Source organism: Abramis brama (assembly GCF_963993115.1).
Source record: "Abramis brama genome assembly, chromosome: 8".
Lineage (NCBI taxonomy): Eukaryota > Metazoa > Chordata > Actinopteri > Cypriniformes > Leuciscidae > Abramis > Abramis brama.
The window spans coordinates 31,344,984-31,363,173 of NC_139970.1; the positions used below are offsets into that span (position 1 = coordinate 31,344,984).

An 18,190-nucleotide genomic window follows, 5' to 3' on the forward strand; every position below is an offset into this window, starting at 1 on the left:
ACAAGTCCTTTTACTCAGAAAGAAATGGTTATTTTGCATTGTTATAGAATACTAAATTTCTATTATTATTATTATTGCACAGAAAATGTGCAAGAAATACTGCTGTTTAATAGTATTAGTATAATAGTATTATGTTATTCAGCCTTTGGATCACTGAAGCAGTCATTTATCATCCTGAGAGAAGTTATGGTAACACTTTATTTTACACTGTCCTTGTTACAGACATATGTTAACTAGTAATAACAGCAATTGCATGCAATTAATCCCAATTCAAACCCTAAATCCTAACCATAACAATATAGCAAGTATATGTTATAAATTAATATTACTCAGTACTTAATTAGATAATTACATTGTAACAAGGACCGTTTTTTTTTTTTTTTTGCAAAGTACAGGAACACATTCTCAAAACTATTATTAGTCAACTGATCTCTGAAAGTTATTAAAACTATTAAATGTTACATTAGATCATTAATCTACATTCAGATATAGTTATGACTCATGAGGTTTACCAAGGCTGCATTTATTTGATCAAAAATACAATAAAAACTAAATATTTTAAAGTATTATTACAATTTAAAATAACTTATTTAATAATGTAATTTATTCCTGTCATGGCAAGGCTGAATTTTCAGTATCATTACCAAGTAATCATTACCTTTAGATCTGAGTCTAAAATGCTGAATTGGTGTTCAAGAAACAATTTTTATTATTATTATTTTTATATAATTATTATTATTTATTTTTTTAGGATGCTTTGATAAATAAAAAGTTCAAAAGTAATAAATATCTTAATGGCTTAACTCACTTTTAATAAATTAATCAAAATTAAAAAGTTTTAATTTATTTAACAAAAGAAAATCTTACAAAACTTTTGAAAGGAAGTGTATATGAACTACTGATCTGGATTAGTTCCCTTAAAAAATTCAAATTCTGTCATTTACCTCAAACCTCTTTGGAGATTTTTTTTTATTTTTAGCATCTTCATGCAGCTCTTTTAGACACAACATTAAATAAACTGTGACCATGTGCTGTCAAGCTACAAAAGGACAAAAAAAAAAAACAATTGCACAAAATGTATCATAAATAAAAATCAAATATGGCCCCTATAATGATGGTTGGATGTCAAACCAGCATCATTTTCATGTAAACAACTACTTAGGACTTATTAAAGGTGTTGTATTTCAAGTCAAGACTCGACATGAAATCAGAATGAAGCGATTTCTTGATATGTTCCTGGTTGCATCAGTGCACATTACAAAGGAAACAAATGTTTGTCTTTGTAATCATCAAAACAACTTCACGATTTTCATTTTCAGCTGATGTGACTAAGGCTGCTGGTGTTTTGAGGAGTGTAGTCTACTATGGAATGCCCTTTCACATTCCAGTCAATTCTTCAGTGGATGAACTTGAGTTTTGAGTGGTGTTTTATGATGACTTCATTGACTTAGAGGCCTGGTTTCACAGACGGGTTAGATTAAGCCAGGATTAGGCCTTAGTTCAATTAAGACATTTATGAACGTGACTTAGAAAAAAACATTACTGGCGTGAATCTTGAGACAAAACAATGGCACTGACATATTAAAGATAGACTATATAGTAGGGAAGTATGCAATGATGCAGGCTAAATTCATCACTATTTTAAAAGGATTATCTTCCGGAGAAGGAAGCCACTGATTGGCTAGGACGTTGACGGGACAAAATTCATTTCTTTGTGAACACTGAATTTTATTAAATAAAAAATACAGAATTAATGACTATATTGTACAAAACATTGTTGGATGATTGTTGCACATTCATAGAGAATATAGCTTAAAAAAAAAAAAAAACTAACAAACAAAAAATCTCTTAATGAACAGCAGTTTTTCAAACACGATTCTGTACCACTGGACTACCGAAGAGTTAGATCTTTAAAATTAATTCACACATTGTATTCAGTATATTGTTGGGCATACGCTTGTTTTTAAACTGATGTGCAACAAGTTCACCCATCCCTCCACTTAACCTTCCTCACAAACTCTAGTCTTGACCAAAAGATGTTTAAAGCTCAGATTTTAAAAGATTAGTTCACCCACAAATAATATTGTCATAATTTTTTTACATTGATATAGATATATAGATATATATATATATATATATATATATATATATATATATATATATATATATATATATATATATATATATATATATATATATATATATATATAAAATCAAAAGTCAGTGGGGTCCAATGATATTTTTTTTTAGTATCAACTTTGTTTCACAGAAGAAGAAAAACAAAAAGAAACATACAGGTTTGGAACAACATGAGGGAGAATAAATGACAGTTTCATTTTTGGGTGAACATCACTTTTAGATATTAATCCAGAGAAGGAAAAAAAAAGAAGGAAAACATTAGCGAACAATTCTGCAAGCTGATATCCAAGCATTTCCATTCAGTGGGAAAAACTGTAACTGAAAGGCAAAACAAGTACATGCTTTGTCAGAGTTATCCTCAAATGAGGGTTTTATTTTTATATGAAACAATGAACCATGTACAAAAAAAAAATTATCTGTAGTTTCAACTACTTTCTTGCTCAAGAAGGCAGACTTTAAACCATAACGTCTGGCTTTTTAAGCCCCTACAGATGGTCATTCAGAACCAGCTATATATCACATGGTACAACAGCATGACAATATGCAATTTGTTAAATGCACTTTTCCCATTAGACATTAGTGAGCACAATGTTACAGAACAAAGGCGAACAGACTCATTATCCCTGGTCACATAATCGGGAAATTGTCTTTAAAGAAGTAGGGTGATGTCTTCAGCCATGAGTAAAGAGATAAGATCGGACAGTGGTGGAAGGATGGGAGACTGTAACATCCATTTCTTTTGCTCCATGTTCAGACCACTAGCACTCAGTTTCGGCAGGTTTTTCTAAGTTGAAAGGGAGGGGCAAATCATGTCCCCTGCCCGCAACCCTTCCACTAAAGTCAGTGAAAATCGGTTTAGAATCCCATGCCACCCATTCCTCCCATGCCTCCCATTCCTCCCATTCCTCCAGCTGGCATGTCCTCTTTCTCCTTCGGTAGCTCGGTGACAACGGCTTCAGCAGTCGACAGCAGAGACGCAACACCTGCGGCGTCTAGCAATGCCGTCCTCACAACCTGCAGGGGGAGACATATTTCATTTTAATAAAAGCATTACAATTCTGGCAGATACTAATAAGCCAATCATTATTTTCATGTTATAGCCAATAACTGGTAAATGGCAAATATTAAAATTCAATGGCATTTTGTCTAAATTAAAAAATAATCAGTTTAAATGCTACAAATTAATTTAGGCAATACATTAAAATGTATTGGGCATCACAATAAAGTATATAAAAATGTAGCGTCAGTGTGATTATTATTTTAATGAATACATTCAGAGCAAGGATTCCTTAAAAAAATAAATAAAGTGACATTGAAGACTTTTGTCACATTTTTTTATTTCAAAAGGACTTTATTTAAAAGCCACTTTGATAGAAGTTATCGGTTTAAATCAGTGACATCTATGTTTGTGAACCACACATACACACCTTTGTGGGGTCGATAATGCCTCTTTCGACCATATTGACATATTCTCCAAGCATAGCATCATATCCAATCTCTGGAGAGCCCTGCAAGATCTTTTCCACCACCAGAGAGCCTTCAACTCCTGCATTCTTGGCAATGGTCATTGCAGGAATACGAAGAGCTCTGCGAATAATGTCGATACCTGGAAGAGCAAGCAAAAAACAACAACTCAGTTTTAAGAAGTTAACACAGGGTTATTTGTTTTAGGGTCTGGACTGAGGATGAGATCTCGTCCTTACCAATCTTCTGATCAGAATTGGCTGGCTTGATGTTCTCCAGGGCTGGGATGCAGCGGAGCAGGGCGCATCCTCCACCAGGAACAATTCCCTCTTCCACAGCAGCTCGAGTGGCATTCAGCGCATCAGTGACACGGTCTTTCTTCTCATTTACTTCAACGTCGCTTGTTCCACCAACCTAACAAAGAGAATAGTGATTTTTTTAAATCAGGATGGTGGCAGATAAATGCATTACACTAAGCTACACGCTTCCTGCTTTCATACCTTAATCACAGCCACTCCATCAGAGAGCTTGGCCAGACGCTCGTTGAGTTTCTCCTTCTCGTAGTCACTGCTTGTGCTCTCCAGCTGTTCAGCAATCTCATTCGCACGCTTCTCAATGGCTGATGGATCACCGCGGCCTTTGAGGAGCATCGTGTCATCCTTTGTTACGATGACCTCTCCGACCTTGCCAAAGTCATGTAACTGGATATCCTCAATGGCCAGACCCATAGCTTCATCACCAAACACCTAAAAACAGTTCAGGGGTGTTAAAAGATTTGGCAATGGAAAATAGCTCATGATATGATACACGTCACAATTCAATATGTTGATGCATCACATAAGTGAGACATTTTAAATGAGTTCATTTAAAATCATGAATACAGACGAAGACAAGACGGGTACATACCGTGCCTCCAGTGGAAACTGCCATATCCTGCAGCTGGTTCTTCCGGTTATCCCCGAATCCTGGAGCCTTGACTGCCACGACCTGAAGTCCAACCTTCAACCTGTTGGTGAGATATAGCATTGACCTTTAACCCAGAACCTTTAAATAACAGGCTATTCGTAAACATCTAAATGACCATCCCTTACAAAAAAGAAAAAAGGTTTCCACCAAAATACTATTACTACAGTAGTTATATATACACACACACACACACACACACACACACACACACACACACACTAGTATTAGTCAAAGTCATTAAAAATATATAAATAAATATTTTATAAAATCAGTAATAGTATTTTATTAATAATTCTGTCATCTATTAAAAATAATGGTTTTAATACATGATGTAATGATTTCAAAACTATTTGAAAAACATTTAAGAAGATTTCATATTTATTCAACAACAACAACTTTTGTTAGGTATGACAATCAAAATCAGTCATTGACTTTTGTTTGAAGCCAAAGTCATTAAAATGTATGTAACAATAAATGAATATAATATTTATTATAATATCAAATTCTGAAAACTATTTAAAGGAGATTCCATAATTAATAAAACAACTAACTGTACAACAATAGTATTTTTATGAAAAACAATGAATTACAATTGTATTAATTACAATTAACGTGGTATTATTAGCTGCATTTCCATTACCCTTCAAATTGCGAATTGAATATACATGGTTATATGGTTTTTCAGGCAATTCAAAAAATAAATATTTCGCAAAACTGCAATGGAAAGAGTTTTTGCGCATTTACAGGTCACCTGACACAGATGACGTGATGTATTTGGACAGAATACAAGACAGAGTTCTTTATTAAATTCATAAAAGACAAAGAATTACAGGAATACTGGATTCTAAACCTCAAAGAAATGCCACAATCAAGACCTCGAAGCAGATATGAGGGAGAAACACCCAGAAACTCCTCATATGTGCCGCTCACAAGTATAAAAGGTCTTTCCTTGCCATTAATGCTTGGAAAACACACACATATGTCTCCTTCGATTAATAATAATGGCTAGTGCAGTGGCTGGGATATATGTAAACCTACCAACATCTGTCACCATGATTTCTGGAATGATTTATCGCGAGAGGAAACATTTCGCAATAGATTTTGTCTATAGTGAAAAAAAATCACTAAAGTTTTGCGCAAATCTGTAATGGAAACGCGCCTAATGTTTATTTGTGAGGGATGGCAATCAGAATCAGTCAGTAAATTGACTTTTTTGGAAGTTCAGGCTTAATAAAACCTAGTTCTCTTTCATATTTATCCATTTCACACATTTCTTGTGGACTTGATGTTATTTATGTTAGAGAAACAAACCTGTTGAGGACCAGAGTGCTGAGTGCTTCTCCATCCACATCTTCAGCCACGATGACCAGAGGCTTGCGATGCTGGTTGGCAATTTCCAGAGCCGGTACGATGCTCTGTACGCTGGAGATCTTCTTCTCACTCAGAAGCACGTAAGCATCCTGGAACTCACACTTCTGGCCTGGAAGAAGAGAATAAACGCTGTTGTCATTCCAGCCTTAATACTGGTACATACACATGACCTTCCAATACCAAATACGCACCTTTAGCGGTATTGATGAAGTAGGGAGAAATGTAGCCACGATCAAACTTCATGCCCTCAATGATCTCAAGCTCGTCATGTAAGGTTTTACCATCCTTTAAACAATAATAACAGTTTGAGTCTGAGATATTTTAAGGACCAAACCATAATTCCATCTGTACTAAATACTACTTTCACTGTAGCAGCCTACCTTCACTGTAATAACACCCTTGCGTCCAACTTTCTTCATGGCATTGGAGATGATTTTACCAACTTCAATGTCTCCATTGGCAGAAATAGTGGCCACCTGTGTCAAAGAAAGATTGATGGAAATAAAATTTAAAGAAAAAGGCCAAAAAAACTCTGACCACATTTAGTATTTAAGGTTAAGGTCACCATGAAATCTGAACTGACCATTCTTATTTTATTTTATATTGCCATATTTATTATAAATGATTTTCACGCACATTTTTTTTTAAATTAATGTGCTTTAATCAAAATAACTTCCCCCTCCCTCGTGCAACTACATCTCTTTTCTGATGATGTGTTCACCGACGCAAGGGTAGGACAACTTGTCACATGAGATCACAGCAATAGCAAACCACAACAATCCAATCAATTCCCTGAAGACCCGACCTAATTTTTTCCTTGTTCGAGAAGTTGTTTCACTTGGACATACATTATAATAGGGAAGAATAGACTAATGCAACTTCTATTTCATGTCGAATTTAAGACCACTTTTTACCTGAGCAATTTCCTCAGGTGTTGTGACTGGCTTGGAGAGTTTCTTGAGTTCATTGATGATTTCTTCCACTGCCATCATGACTCCTCTACGGATCTCCACAGGGTTGGCGCCTTTGCTGATGGTGTCAAATCCCTCCTTGGCAATAGCACGTGCCAGTACTGTGGCGGTTGTAGTGCCGTCACCAGCCTCCTCATTAGTGTTGTTGGCCACGTCCTGTACCAGCCTGGCCCCGATGTTCTTATACCTATCTTTCAGCTCGATACTTTTAGCAACAGTGACACCATCTTTGGTGACTTTGGGGCTTCCCCAGCTCTGCTCAATGATAACGGTGCGACCCTGGGGGAAAGAGGCCAATCTAGTTGTGTTTCTTCCATTAATGATTACAAACTTGGCTTTAAAGGGTTAGTTCACCAAAAATTTTAATTCTTTCATCGATTCCTCACCCTCATGTTGTTCCAAAGCCGCAAGAATTTCGTTCATCTTCGGAACACAAATGAAAATCTTTTTTGATGAAATCTGAGAGCTTTCTATCCCTCCAAAAGACAGTTACGCAACTACAACTACTGATCTCTTTATTTTGAAGCGTCAAAGTTTCGGTTGCGTAGCTGTCTATGGAGGGACAGAAAGCTCTCAGACTTCATCAAAAAGATCTTAATTTGTGTTCCGAAGATGAACAAAAGTCTTGCGGCTATGGAACGACATGAGGGTGAGGAATTAATGACAATTTTCATTTTTGGGTGAACTATTCCTTTAAGAGCAATAACATGTCTACTGTTCCTCTAGAAACTTGTCAAACTAAGCATACCTTTGGTCCCATGGTGACAGCCACGGCATCAGCCAAAAGGTCAACGCCCTGAAGCATGAGGGCCCGGGCATCTGCCCCAAACTTGACGTCCTTGGCATACGCACGAGTCAGGTGTGGGGCCAGCGCCCTGCACACTGGCCTCATCTGTTTCATTACACTGGGTAAACGCAGCATTTCTAAGAGAAAGAGAGCAGAAGCATAACATTCAATATTTAAAATAATAATAATAATAATTGTAAGTGATTTCTACACCATTAAAGTATTAGTAAAAAAAGTTAATTGTTCTCAGAAGACTAGTGATTATCAACTTTATAATGGCCCCCATTGTCCCATTTTCCGGACAAAATATTCCGGAAATATATCACAATTTCTACTTGATAAAATATTTTAGAGCTTGGCAGAACTAAACTAAATGAATACTCTTTAAAAATGCCCACAAGATCTTGGCAATTCTTTATAAAAAATACCCACAATATTTTGTTACATTTACATTTAAAAGTCTAGAAAATCACACTTTCAGAATGAGGCTTCCTCGCGTATCCAGGTTATCCAACACCCTGGAAATACTGGTTCTTCAAATACTAAAAAAAATGAATTAAAAATATGAAATGTGGATTTTTAGTTGTTTTGTCTTTGTTAGTCACCTTTGTTATTGGAAGTTTGCCTCAGCCCCCTGGTTGAGAACCATTCATTAAAAAAAAAAAAAAAAACAGGTAGCCCCGCCCAAAACTCACGGTATTGGTTGAGGGTAGCAGACAGCCGTTTCTGATTGGCAAATAGCCACAGACAGCACGCCACTCAAGTTTCTTTTTTGATTTGCATAGCCTAGTCACAGACTAACGTGATTTGTCATAGGAATTTTAGTGATATCTGTACGGCAGTAAAAACATTTTAATACATGGCATTCATTTCTAAGAAAATACTTCTTTTTTTTTTTTTAACCACATACAAAAATAAGTCTATTGTCGAGGTCACATGCTAACCACCCCAGATTCCAAAAAATAGACTTTGCCCCCGCTGGTCCTTGAATGGATTACACTGCCTGATTCATTCATTCATTTATTCGTTAACCTACTCTCTTTATACTTAATGTCCTTAACATCAAAACATTCCGTAAAATGTTTTAATATTGATCTAGTAAATGTGAGGAGATAATCACAATTTCATGATTCTCATGGATAATGTTTCGAAAAAAAGAAGAAGAAGAAAACAGATAATAAAAAAAATCAAAAGTGGAAAAAAGGTTTTAAAACGCAGGGCTAAAAGTTTTTTAAACTAAACTGAAATGTGTGTTGACGTAAACGTGTAGATGCAGAGTCCCTCATCTAACCCACGTGTGTTCAGGGCGTCCGTCACAAGGTCAAAATCACCCCGCGTCACGACAGAGACGGAAATGATTCCTTTCATCTCCATGAGTTCACGTTAATTCCCGGAGTATTCCTTTTGTTTTATTAAAACTACACATTGTAGCCCTGACACCGATTAATTAATCCATACATATATAAAATGCTTAGGCCTCAGTTTCGTAGAATTTTCTATAGTTAGCATGCGAGCTATAATCATCACCATATTTCACTTAAGACTGCGCTTTACTTCTTTTGCTTATAAAACAGTAACGTTAGTCAAGCCAGCAGATATAACACCAATGCAGTATAATGGTTAAGCAGTGCACATGCTGTGCGAAACACGTTTTTTAGTCTAATTCTGATAAGCAGCATCTGCAATAACGTATAAATGTACTAAAATATGACTAAATGACAGCTAACTAGTCAATAAACATGCACGATGTTACTTTCAAATCCAAGAAACAAACTGACAGTTAAAGTCAGTTACAGTTACTAGCATTACATGATGGTGTTACGTGTCTGCCTGTTTGATCTCAATAACTTCATCTTTATATTACCAGGCCGGTTAAAAGCGTTATGCAATATAGTATGTTGATACGCTTTTATAGAGATGGATAATTCTCTAAATGACTTACTGCAGAGTGGTCTGTAGGTGAATGAAGGGATGCTCGTGACCGTCAGTACAGCAGACTGAATGATCTAAGCTGAGGAGCCGCTTTAGATTTGCTGCAGTTACACACACTTTAGCGAACATGTGTTCTTCATCCGGGTAACCTCCCCGCCGCCCCGACATCTGAATAACACAATACTCTCATTAAATACTTGATTATTCTCTTTAAATACATACGTCCTTTCATTTGCTTTTTGCCTCAATGCCACTGAACACATTTTATTGATACTGAGGGAAAATATAAATAAAATATACAAAAATTGGCCATTAAATTGTTATTATGCTCGTTCCTGGGTTTCAAGTTCGAGAAATTTCGCTGATTCTATTGGAGAAAAAAAGACGTCAGAGGTCAGGGTTGTGCAACCACCGAATTTATTGCGTTTTTCAAATGTCTATGGATTTGTTAATAGTTTTATAATATATTTGTATTTTGTATTATATAATTATCAGTGTTTATTATTATTTATTTTATTATATTGCCACTTTTACCATTCATTCACAACCTTTATTTTGTTTTTTACTATTTCTTTGGTTATTTGTAATCCACTTCAGTTTTAAATTTGTGCCGTCTTTTTAGAATAGAAATTGCACACACACTAAAAATATATATATATATATATATTTAAATGTCTTTGTGCAACGTTTAGGCGATCGAGGAATATTCTAGATTGTAGGACGGGGTCGGTAAAGATTGTCTTTTGGCGCATGCGCAGTGGCCTTCCAGACATTTCTTCTTCACGTGGATCGCAGGAGTGAACAGTGAAGTGATCCAGTGTGACTGTCTTATGCTGCTCTGCTGCACGCTCATTTCATAAAGATCAACTAAAATGGTAAGACGCGTAACATAATTCATCTAGTTGCATCATCTGAATGAGCTGTTTCAATAACTATTTGATCTTTGTGAATGAGATCGCGCAATGTTTTATAATCCTCCATCAATTGCAACTGCAAGGTCACGGTTAGTAATGTAGTCATGCTCTGACTTTATACGAGATAATGATGTGATGCTAAGTATGTTACTTAGTACATGTAAAGTATGGGATAAATGTTTAAAATGCGTGGTTTTCTGTCATCAGGATTGGTGATTTTCGCAGGTAAACCGGTTTGTTTCATGAAATGCTAAATTATGGCTGTTTTTTAGACAAGTTTAACCTCCTAATATAGTATTGTTTAAAAGGTGGTATAATTATTTTACTGCTTAAAATTTCATATGACAGTCTGTATAGTGTGAGGATATCTGTTCACGCGTGTAAAGTATATTTGTTTGCAGGTATCTGTCACATCTTGCTTGTGAAAAATGAACATATTTCCATGATCATAACTAGATAACTTGAATCGTGTTTTCACGTTCAGCTAAGCTCCAAGATCATTTCAACCAATAGCATTTCAGGAAGAAATGAACTTCCGGGTCATTTTGTATGGAGCGAACACGTGTGATTTGTGATGTACAGTAATTGTTGTGCCTTTGTCTTTAGTTAGATTGAGGCATAGTAGTATTCTCTTAAGCAGGACTGACTGTTATCTGTGTTTATTAACCCTTCTGATAAACTGCCATAGCGTAGTAAGTATGTGCATACTTCATTGGCTACCAACCAGACTGTAGGAAACTTCACTTGTGACTTGAATTATAAATTACATTGTAATTCATCACAAATGTGTTATAAGGTAAGGTAAAATGCCCAGCTGATTCATTCTAGAATCTTCTACATTCCTGACTGTTCAGCCTTGGGGGGGTTATCTTGTTGCCTGTCCTTTCGTCCTTCACCAGGATGGTAAACATTTACAAAACCTCCAAACTTTTCTCCTCCCCAACATGAACCCTCAACATCTCCTATATTCCATCTACCCTCCTCCATACACGACCTTCACTCAAGGTCACACACACACATCTGTTCTCAGACAAGCAGCAGCTTGTGTCTTTGAAACTGTGTACAGGGTGATGGTCAATCTTCTTTCTCCAAGTTGTCTACTTGAAGTATGTGTCTAATTTGGTAGCCTAAAATTGGCCTTTTAAAGAAGGTCAATCAAAGATTTTTATAACCCGAAATCAAGAACTTATAGGAGAAGGAAAGGAAAAGCCAAACAATTGGTTTTCGCTTAGCCTGGTCTGTAACGCCCCCTGGTGGTTTTATTTATTTTTTTGGAACTTTTACAGTGTTGTGAAACATGCATCGACTATTTCTACACTGCACTAAGCATTTCTTTGCCCCACAGCAGGCTTTCCGGAAATTCCTTCCCATGTTCGACCGTGTGTTGGTGGAACGGCTTGCTGCAGAGACCGTTTCAAGAGGAGGCATCATGATTCCAGAAAAGTCTCAAGCCAAAGTGCAACAGGCTACAGTGGTAGCAGTGGGTCCAGGATTCACCAACAAGGTAACCTAATCAAAGTTAATCATGTTTTATGATCTGATTGAAACATCTGTGTGAGATCTATAGGTTGTACTTCAGAGTTTAAATAATGTCTGTCTTTCAGGATGGGAAAGTAACACCTGTCTGTGTCAATGTTGGGGATAAAGTTTTGCTGCCTGAGTACGGAGGAACTAAAATTGTACTTGAGGATAAGGTTCGAAAATTTGACATGATTAGATTAAATTGTTTTGTTATGTATTTCTTATTAACTAAATTATAATTTGCATAAAAGTAACTTGATTTTACAATTGCCGTTTTCTGTTCTTTTGTAGGACTATTTCCTTTTCCGGGATGGAGATATTCTTGGCAAATATGTAGAATGAAGTCTGCTTGTTCATCCATCTGCGTCATTCTGGAGCTCGTAGAAAGAATGGCTGTTCAATATTTGTTTTCTTTTTTCTATGTCATTTGATTGTAAATAAGTATGATCATGTTTTGTTCAAATAAAGTGATCTTGATGTTTCGTCTTTGCTTCTTCGTGTAACAGAACAGTTTGGAATTGATTATGTGAAAGGACTGTCTAAATTGTGTGTATTAGGAAACAAAATATGAATTCCAATGACTTCATAGTCCATATTCATGAACGGTCCATTTTTTTAACGGTCCAATTATGTTCTCTAATTCTTAACTTTGTACAAGTTTATAATGAAGTCAGATGGAGTTTGGACTATGATGATAAAGTAACTAGTGAATTACTAATTCTATTGCTAATTTTTTTTTTACTGAATATCTTTTATCTCCCTAATAATTTCCTTTTGATTATGAATATGTGCTGCAGGATGTGATCAGAAGGTATAACTAAAATAATTATTGTACAGTGCCTTCTGAAAGTAATCTGACTCCTAGACTTTTTAATCACTATAATTCATTATATAAAATGTTTTTTCAACTGACATTACATTTTTGTTCATTAAAAATTATTGAAGTATGAAGAATGGCTTTTTCTTATTTGACATGATATACAATAATCAGTTGCTAAGTACAAATATAATGTTGATGAATAGATCTAAAAAATAGAGTATTGTTGTGTAAAAAAGTAGTGTACCCTAGGAAGATACATAGGCTATAATTTAATTCCTTTAAAAGGAAAACCATAAAAAAAATCAGCAAAATAAACATGAATGGACACAAGGCTTTTCATTTCTATAAGAAGGGCTTTGAGTCATTTAAAATAAGAACATAAGGGATAATAATGCTTACAGTAAGCTACTCTATTAGTCAGGTCTTTGTGGACTTGTTAGATGGAAGGTGTAAAAGTCATATGAGATGCCACCTGGAGTTTCCACACTGCGGCCAGTTTCATAAACCGTTTATTACAATTTAGTCATAATTTTTTTTCAAGACATTTTTCAAAATCGTTTTTAATTCATTGATCAAATTTGAGAATGAAATGTCCATTGGTTAACTGCTAGTTGGTCAGACGACTAGTTCTTAAGACATTATGGCTGTGTTAGTACAACTGGCCCCAGGTCAGTTAAAACCTGAGAGTATCAGTGCATAATGCCCTTCCCATCGGCAAGGATTAGAATAATAGAAATGTTTTAAAATAATTACAACTTTTTTTTTTGAGATGCAACGCAATAACATGCATTTTGTCCAATATTTGTTGGGGTCACTGAATCTGAGCTCTTCCTGTAGTAGTTCTACTCGTCCATTGGGGGGCGCGCTGTCAATCAAACTCTAAATCTGTCGAGATGGTCATGGCGGAGGGCACAGCTGTTCTGAGGAGGAATAGACCAGGCACCAAGGCGAAGGTAAAATGAACAACGAATAACAATTTAAATCGTTTTCCAAGCTCAAATCAGTTCGCAAAGTATATTGCAATGTAATAATAAAATAAAAACGATTTGTTTTCGTGGGAGCGGAAGCCGCAGATATGCTAAAGAGCTAAGCTATCAGTTAACCGTGAAGACCAATGATTCTCAATTGAAGGGTTTTACCTGAATATTCTGTTAAAATCATCGTGTCATAATAGGATTTTATCTTCTCTTTTGTAAGTTGGTGAATATGATGTGAAATAGGAGTTAGAAGGTGTCCGAAATGGCAGGTTTTCACGATCTAGTTATTTGGCTAACAGCAGTCAGCTAGCAACAGCCGTTTAAAAGTACCCGGATGCACACAACTACTGATGTTTATATACATTAAATTATTGTATTTAAAACACAATTAAGTTAAAATAACATTATATAGCCGAGTCATGAAGCGTTCAGCTGCTCTGCACTGCTGCATTGAGTCTCTAATACTTCACGCAATTGACAAAACCATTGGGACCACGGGTCTAGTAGCTATAGATATAGATATAGATTATGGTTACAACGTAAGAACTAGGCCTATAGTAAATTGTCTAAAAGTCCCTTGAAGTGTATATCTATCAAATATGTTCTGTCAACAGCAATTACTGATACAGTTGTGTTGATTATTCTAGTGCTAGCCCTATTAACATGTTTTGTTTTAATCCTTAGGACTTCTATAACTGGTCTGATGAGTCTTTTGAAGAGATGGACAGCACCCTGGCAGTGCAACAGGTGAGAGCTTTTCTTACTTGAGTGGATCACAAAATAATATTTTTGAGAGGTGCTGTTTTCAATACAGTGACCACATTCTGTCAAGCTCTAAAAAACACTGTAAAAGTTGTCACTATGCTTATTGTACTATATTCTAAGTCTTTTTAAGCAGTACAGTAATTTTACATGAGGAACTGGTGCGAGGGCGGGACAACCTGTCACTCACATGAGATTGCAGCAATAGCATACCCCAACAATCCAATCAATTCCCAACGGACAAAATCAAGTTCCGCCCTACATTTTTTCTTGTTCAAGAAGCTGTTTACTCATATACATCACAATAGGGAAGAAAAGACATGCAACTTCCATTAATTGCTGACCCTAAAATGTGATTCATAGTAATATGTTTTCCTTTTCAGTATATTCAGCAGAACATCCGCTCAGATTGTTCCAACATAGAGAAGATTATGGAGCCCCCAGAGGGACAGGATGAGGGGGTGTGGAAATATGAACATCTCAGGTATATTATTAATCTCTGATTAATCTCTAAAACTCTGACCATTTCATCCTTCACATCTAGTGTTGTAATGACTCCATCTCAGTGTATGTGTATTCTGTTTGTTTTTGATGACTAAATGGGTGCTACTTTATATTAATTGGCTTTATCTACCATGTACGTCAAAAATTGCAAAACACGTATGCTGCTGTTGATGTGGAAATGAAAACAGCTGTAATTACAAGCAGGTATTTAAAAAAAAAAAGTACAACATAAAAACATGTATGTACACAATAAGTGCACTGTATCAAATGAGTAATTTAGATGTTAGTACATAATAGTTAAAGACATTTAATATAAAGTGGGTCCACAAAATGTTATCATACACTTGTTGCTGCAGTGTCCATGGGAATAGTGTAAATGTAAATATCATGTGATTTTTATTTTTATATATAGACAGTTCTGCTTGGAGCTCAATGGCTTGGCAGTTAAACTGCAGGTAATTATCTTTCTTACAACTATTACTGTTATCTCACAAACAACTCAAGTAGTCTGTACTGCACTATTCATTTAAAAATTAACGTATGTCTCCTTGTCATGCCAGATTTAGTTGACAGACTTTACTGTTGTCTTAATAATATATTTTTAATATTAAAATACTTATAATGCTTTGCGCCATAGAATGAGTGTCATCCGGACACATGTACCCAGATGACGGCCACTGAGCAGTGGATCTTTCTGTGTGCTGCCCATAAGACTCCCAAAGAGGTGAGTGTCCTCTGTGTCAAAAGTTTGGAAAGACTGAATTTATGTTTCCCATGATCTTAAAAAAACCTTAAAGACATGATCTTAAAATGTCCATGTATGAATTTTAGGGCTGCAACTAACATTAATCAGTTGATTAGGTATTCAATTAATCAGATAAAAATACCATATTTTATTTATTTAATTTTTTTGTGAGCAGAATGTGATTAATCAGTGTACATTTGTTGTTGGTTATTTTTTTTATTATTGATTAGCCCTAATGAATTTCTGAACCGACTTGAGCTGGAGAAGCTAAAATATAGATGATTGTGTCTTATGTTGATTTGTTTGTTTGCTGTGGCTCACAGTGCCCTGCCATTGACTACACAAGGCACACCCTCGATGGAGCTGCGTGTCTTCTCAACAGCAACAAGTATTTTCCCAGCCGGTGAGTTATTGAACATCTAATCTATTAAAGCAGGGGTGTTCACTGTTCCTCCTAGAGATCTGTCTTCCTGCAGGGTTTAGTTCCAGCTCTGCTCAAACACACTGGATTAGTTTTTATTCAACCCCAAAACCTTGATTTTTTTTCTGCTTAGGGGTGGGCGATAAATCTTCATACCTGTCATTTATATGCATCATTTAATCTTGGCAGTGATACTCATCACTAAATAGTAATTAGGCTTTTTACTACACCAAATTTCTATTATTAAACAACGTTACAGAGCTCAAACTTTCAATGCATAATGAATCAACAGCTTGCTCCAATTACTAAAAATATATCCAGCTGTATCCGCATACATGGAGTACACTCACAGAGCACGATTTATACTTAATAGCAAATCTTATCTCTTTATATCATCATCATCATATGCAAATGATCCTACCGCCCAGCTCTAAACTGCAAAATGTGGACAGTTAATCATTGGTATTATGAGCATTACCTTCATGAATTTCTGTAAAAGCTGCTTTGAAACGATGTGAATTGTGAAAAGCGCTATATATACACAAATTAAATTGACTAGTTTCAGGTGAGGGCTGGATCTAAACTACCATGGAAGGAAGTCCTCTATGAGCAGATTTGAGCATCCATGCATTACTATGTTCATTTCTAGGATTTTCTAGCTGTAAACAAGCCATTGATGTTTTGTTTTGTGTAGCCACTGATTCTCTCACTGCTTTCCATATAGCGTCAGCATTAAGGAATCATCTGTGGCCAAACTGGGCTCGGTTTGCCGTCGCATCTATAGGATCTTCTCCCATGCTTACTTTCACCACCGCCAGATTTTTGACAAGTATGAGGTAAGCAAGAATTCTTTTTTTTATTTTTTTTTATCCATAAGCACATAGATTTTATAAAACAGAATATCAGCTCTGCTCCAAAACCTACTGCACTGCCTATTTCGGCGTCATTTCACACATTTCTGAACCTCTTGAAAAATAGGAAAACATACTTCAATCATGCAACTGTTTTACCCAATATTTGTGTGCTGTATTTTTATGCTCAATAGAGCAATTGTGAGTTTGTGCACCACAACAGGAATTGCTGCTCATTAAGAATGTTTCCAGTTGGTCAGAAATTTCTGTCTTAGAGGCCATTACTTTAAATTAAAATGAATGCTAAGCATGATAATGACAGTGCTCATGACAAAGCAACTACTGTTCATGCTAGCAACAATTCCTGCTATGGTCAGTAGGAGGCAGGTTCCTAAAAAGGAGTTTCAGATTGGCATCCGATTGACATTGTATCAAGAGTATCATCTCTCTCCCACAGAATGAGACTTTCTTGTGTCACCGCTTCACTCGTTTTGTGATGAAGTACAACCTAATGTCTAAGGATAACCTCATTGTGCCCATCCTGGAAGAGGAAGTCCAGAGTGCCACTGCTGGGGAGAGTGACGCCTGAGCTGTATCTTGTGCATCTTCAGCCTCTAGCATCCAGACAGCAGAGGCATACAACTTTAGTCATTTTGTTACTTTTCCACTCACTAATGCTTTGTTTGATCCAAACCTCTTCATTCAGCTGTAACAATCAAAATGTAACATCAGCAGCTCCTTGTACATATCTCACTCCATCTCCATTGTAAATCCTGCTTAACCAATAAGAATTTCCTTTCTTTTTTCCCCCTCTCTCGACTATAACAAGTCTGGTGATATTCACCCTGTCTTTTCCCTTGTTGTTAAGTTATTACATGGGTGGAGGGTTCTTACCTGGCCCACTTCGTCCTCTTTTTTTTTTTTTTTTAATGAACTAAAATGTATGGTATTTTCATTATGTCAATTGTTAATAAAAGACTTGTACCTAGTTTACGCTTATGCGTTTGCTTTTTATGTCATGTGTTAAGTAACAACACAAACAGCC

General features: G+C 35.9%; 2 protein-coding genes across 4 annotated transcripts; one reads left to right on the forward strand and one right to left on the reverse strand.

Annotated features, from left to right (window-relative positions):
* Window positions 1–2,230: 2,230 nt before the first annotated feature.
* On the reverse strand, window positions 2,231–9,800 carry hspd1 (heat shock 60 protein 1). Its single transcript, XM_084123486.1, has 11 exons — window positions 9,641–9,800; window positions 7,660–7,835; window positions 6,855–7,190; window positions 6,321–6,416; window positions 6,132–6,225; window positions 5,881–6,049; window positions 4,510–4,609; window positions 4,104–4,349; window positions 3,843–4,017; window positions 3,567–3,745; window positions 2,231–3,153 (listed from the first exon to the last, which is right to left on the reverse strand). Exons 2-11 carry the CDS (start codon window positions 7,831–7,833, stop codon window positions 2,995–2,997), a joined length of 1,728 nt encoding a protein of 575 aa, XP_083979612.1. The 5' UTR covers window positions 7,834–7,835; window positions 9,641–9,800; the 3' UTR covers window positions 2,231–2,994.
* A 522-nt stretch (window positions 9,801–10,322) lies between these two features.
* Window positions 10,323–18,134, forward strand: LOC311088169 (MOB-like protein phocein). Of its 3 annotated transcripts, XM_084121874.1 has the most exons (9): window positions 10,378–10,505; window positions 11,890–12,048; window positions 14,547–14,609; window positions 15,008–15,108; window positions 15,541–15,583; window positions 15,766–15,852; window positions 16,197–16,276; window positions 17,019–17,130; window positions 17,603–18,134. In XM_084121874.1, exons 1-9 carry the CDS (start codon window positions 10,503–10,505, stop codon window positions 17,732–17,734), a joined length of 780 nt encoding a protein of 259 aa, XP_083978000.1. In that variant the 5' UTR covers window positions 10,378–10,502; the 3' UTR covers window positions 17,735–18,134. The 3 variants fall into 3 exon arrangements, with proteins under 3 accessions (XP_083977999.1, XP_083978000.1, XP_083977998.1); XM_084121872.1 differs by lacking the exons at window positions 10,378–10,505; window positions 11,890–12,048 and adding an exon at window positions 13,746–13,838; XM_084121873.1 differs by lacking the exons at window positions 14,547–14,609; window positions 15,008–15,108; window positions 15,541–15,583; ... (2 more) ...; window positions 17,019–17,130; window positions 17,603–18,134 and adding exons at window positions 12,149–12,238; window positions 12,357–12,547 and having other exon boundaries at window positions 10,323–10,505.
* The last annotated feature ends 56 nt before the right edge of the window (window positions 18,135–18,190 follow it).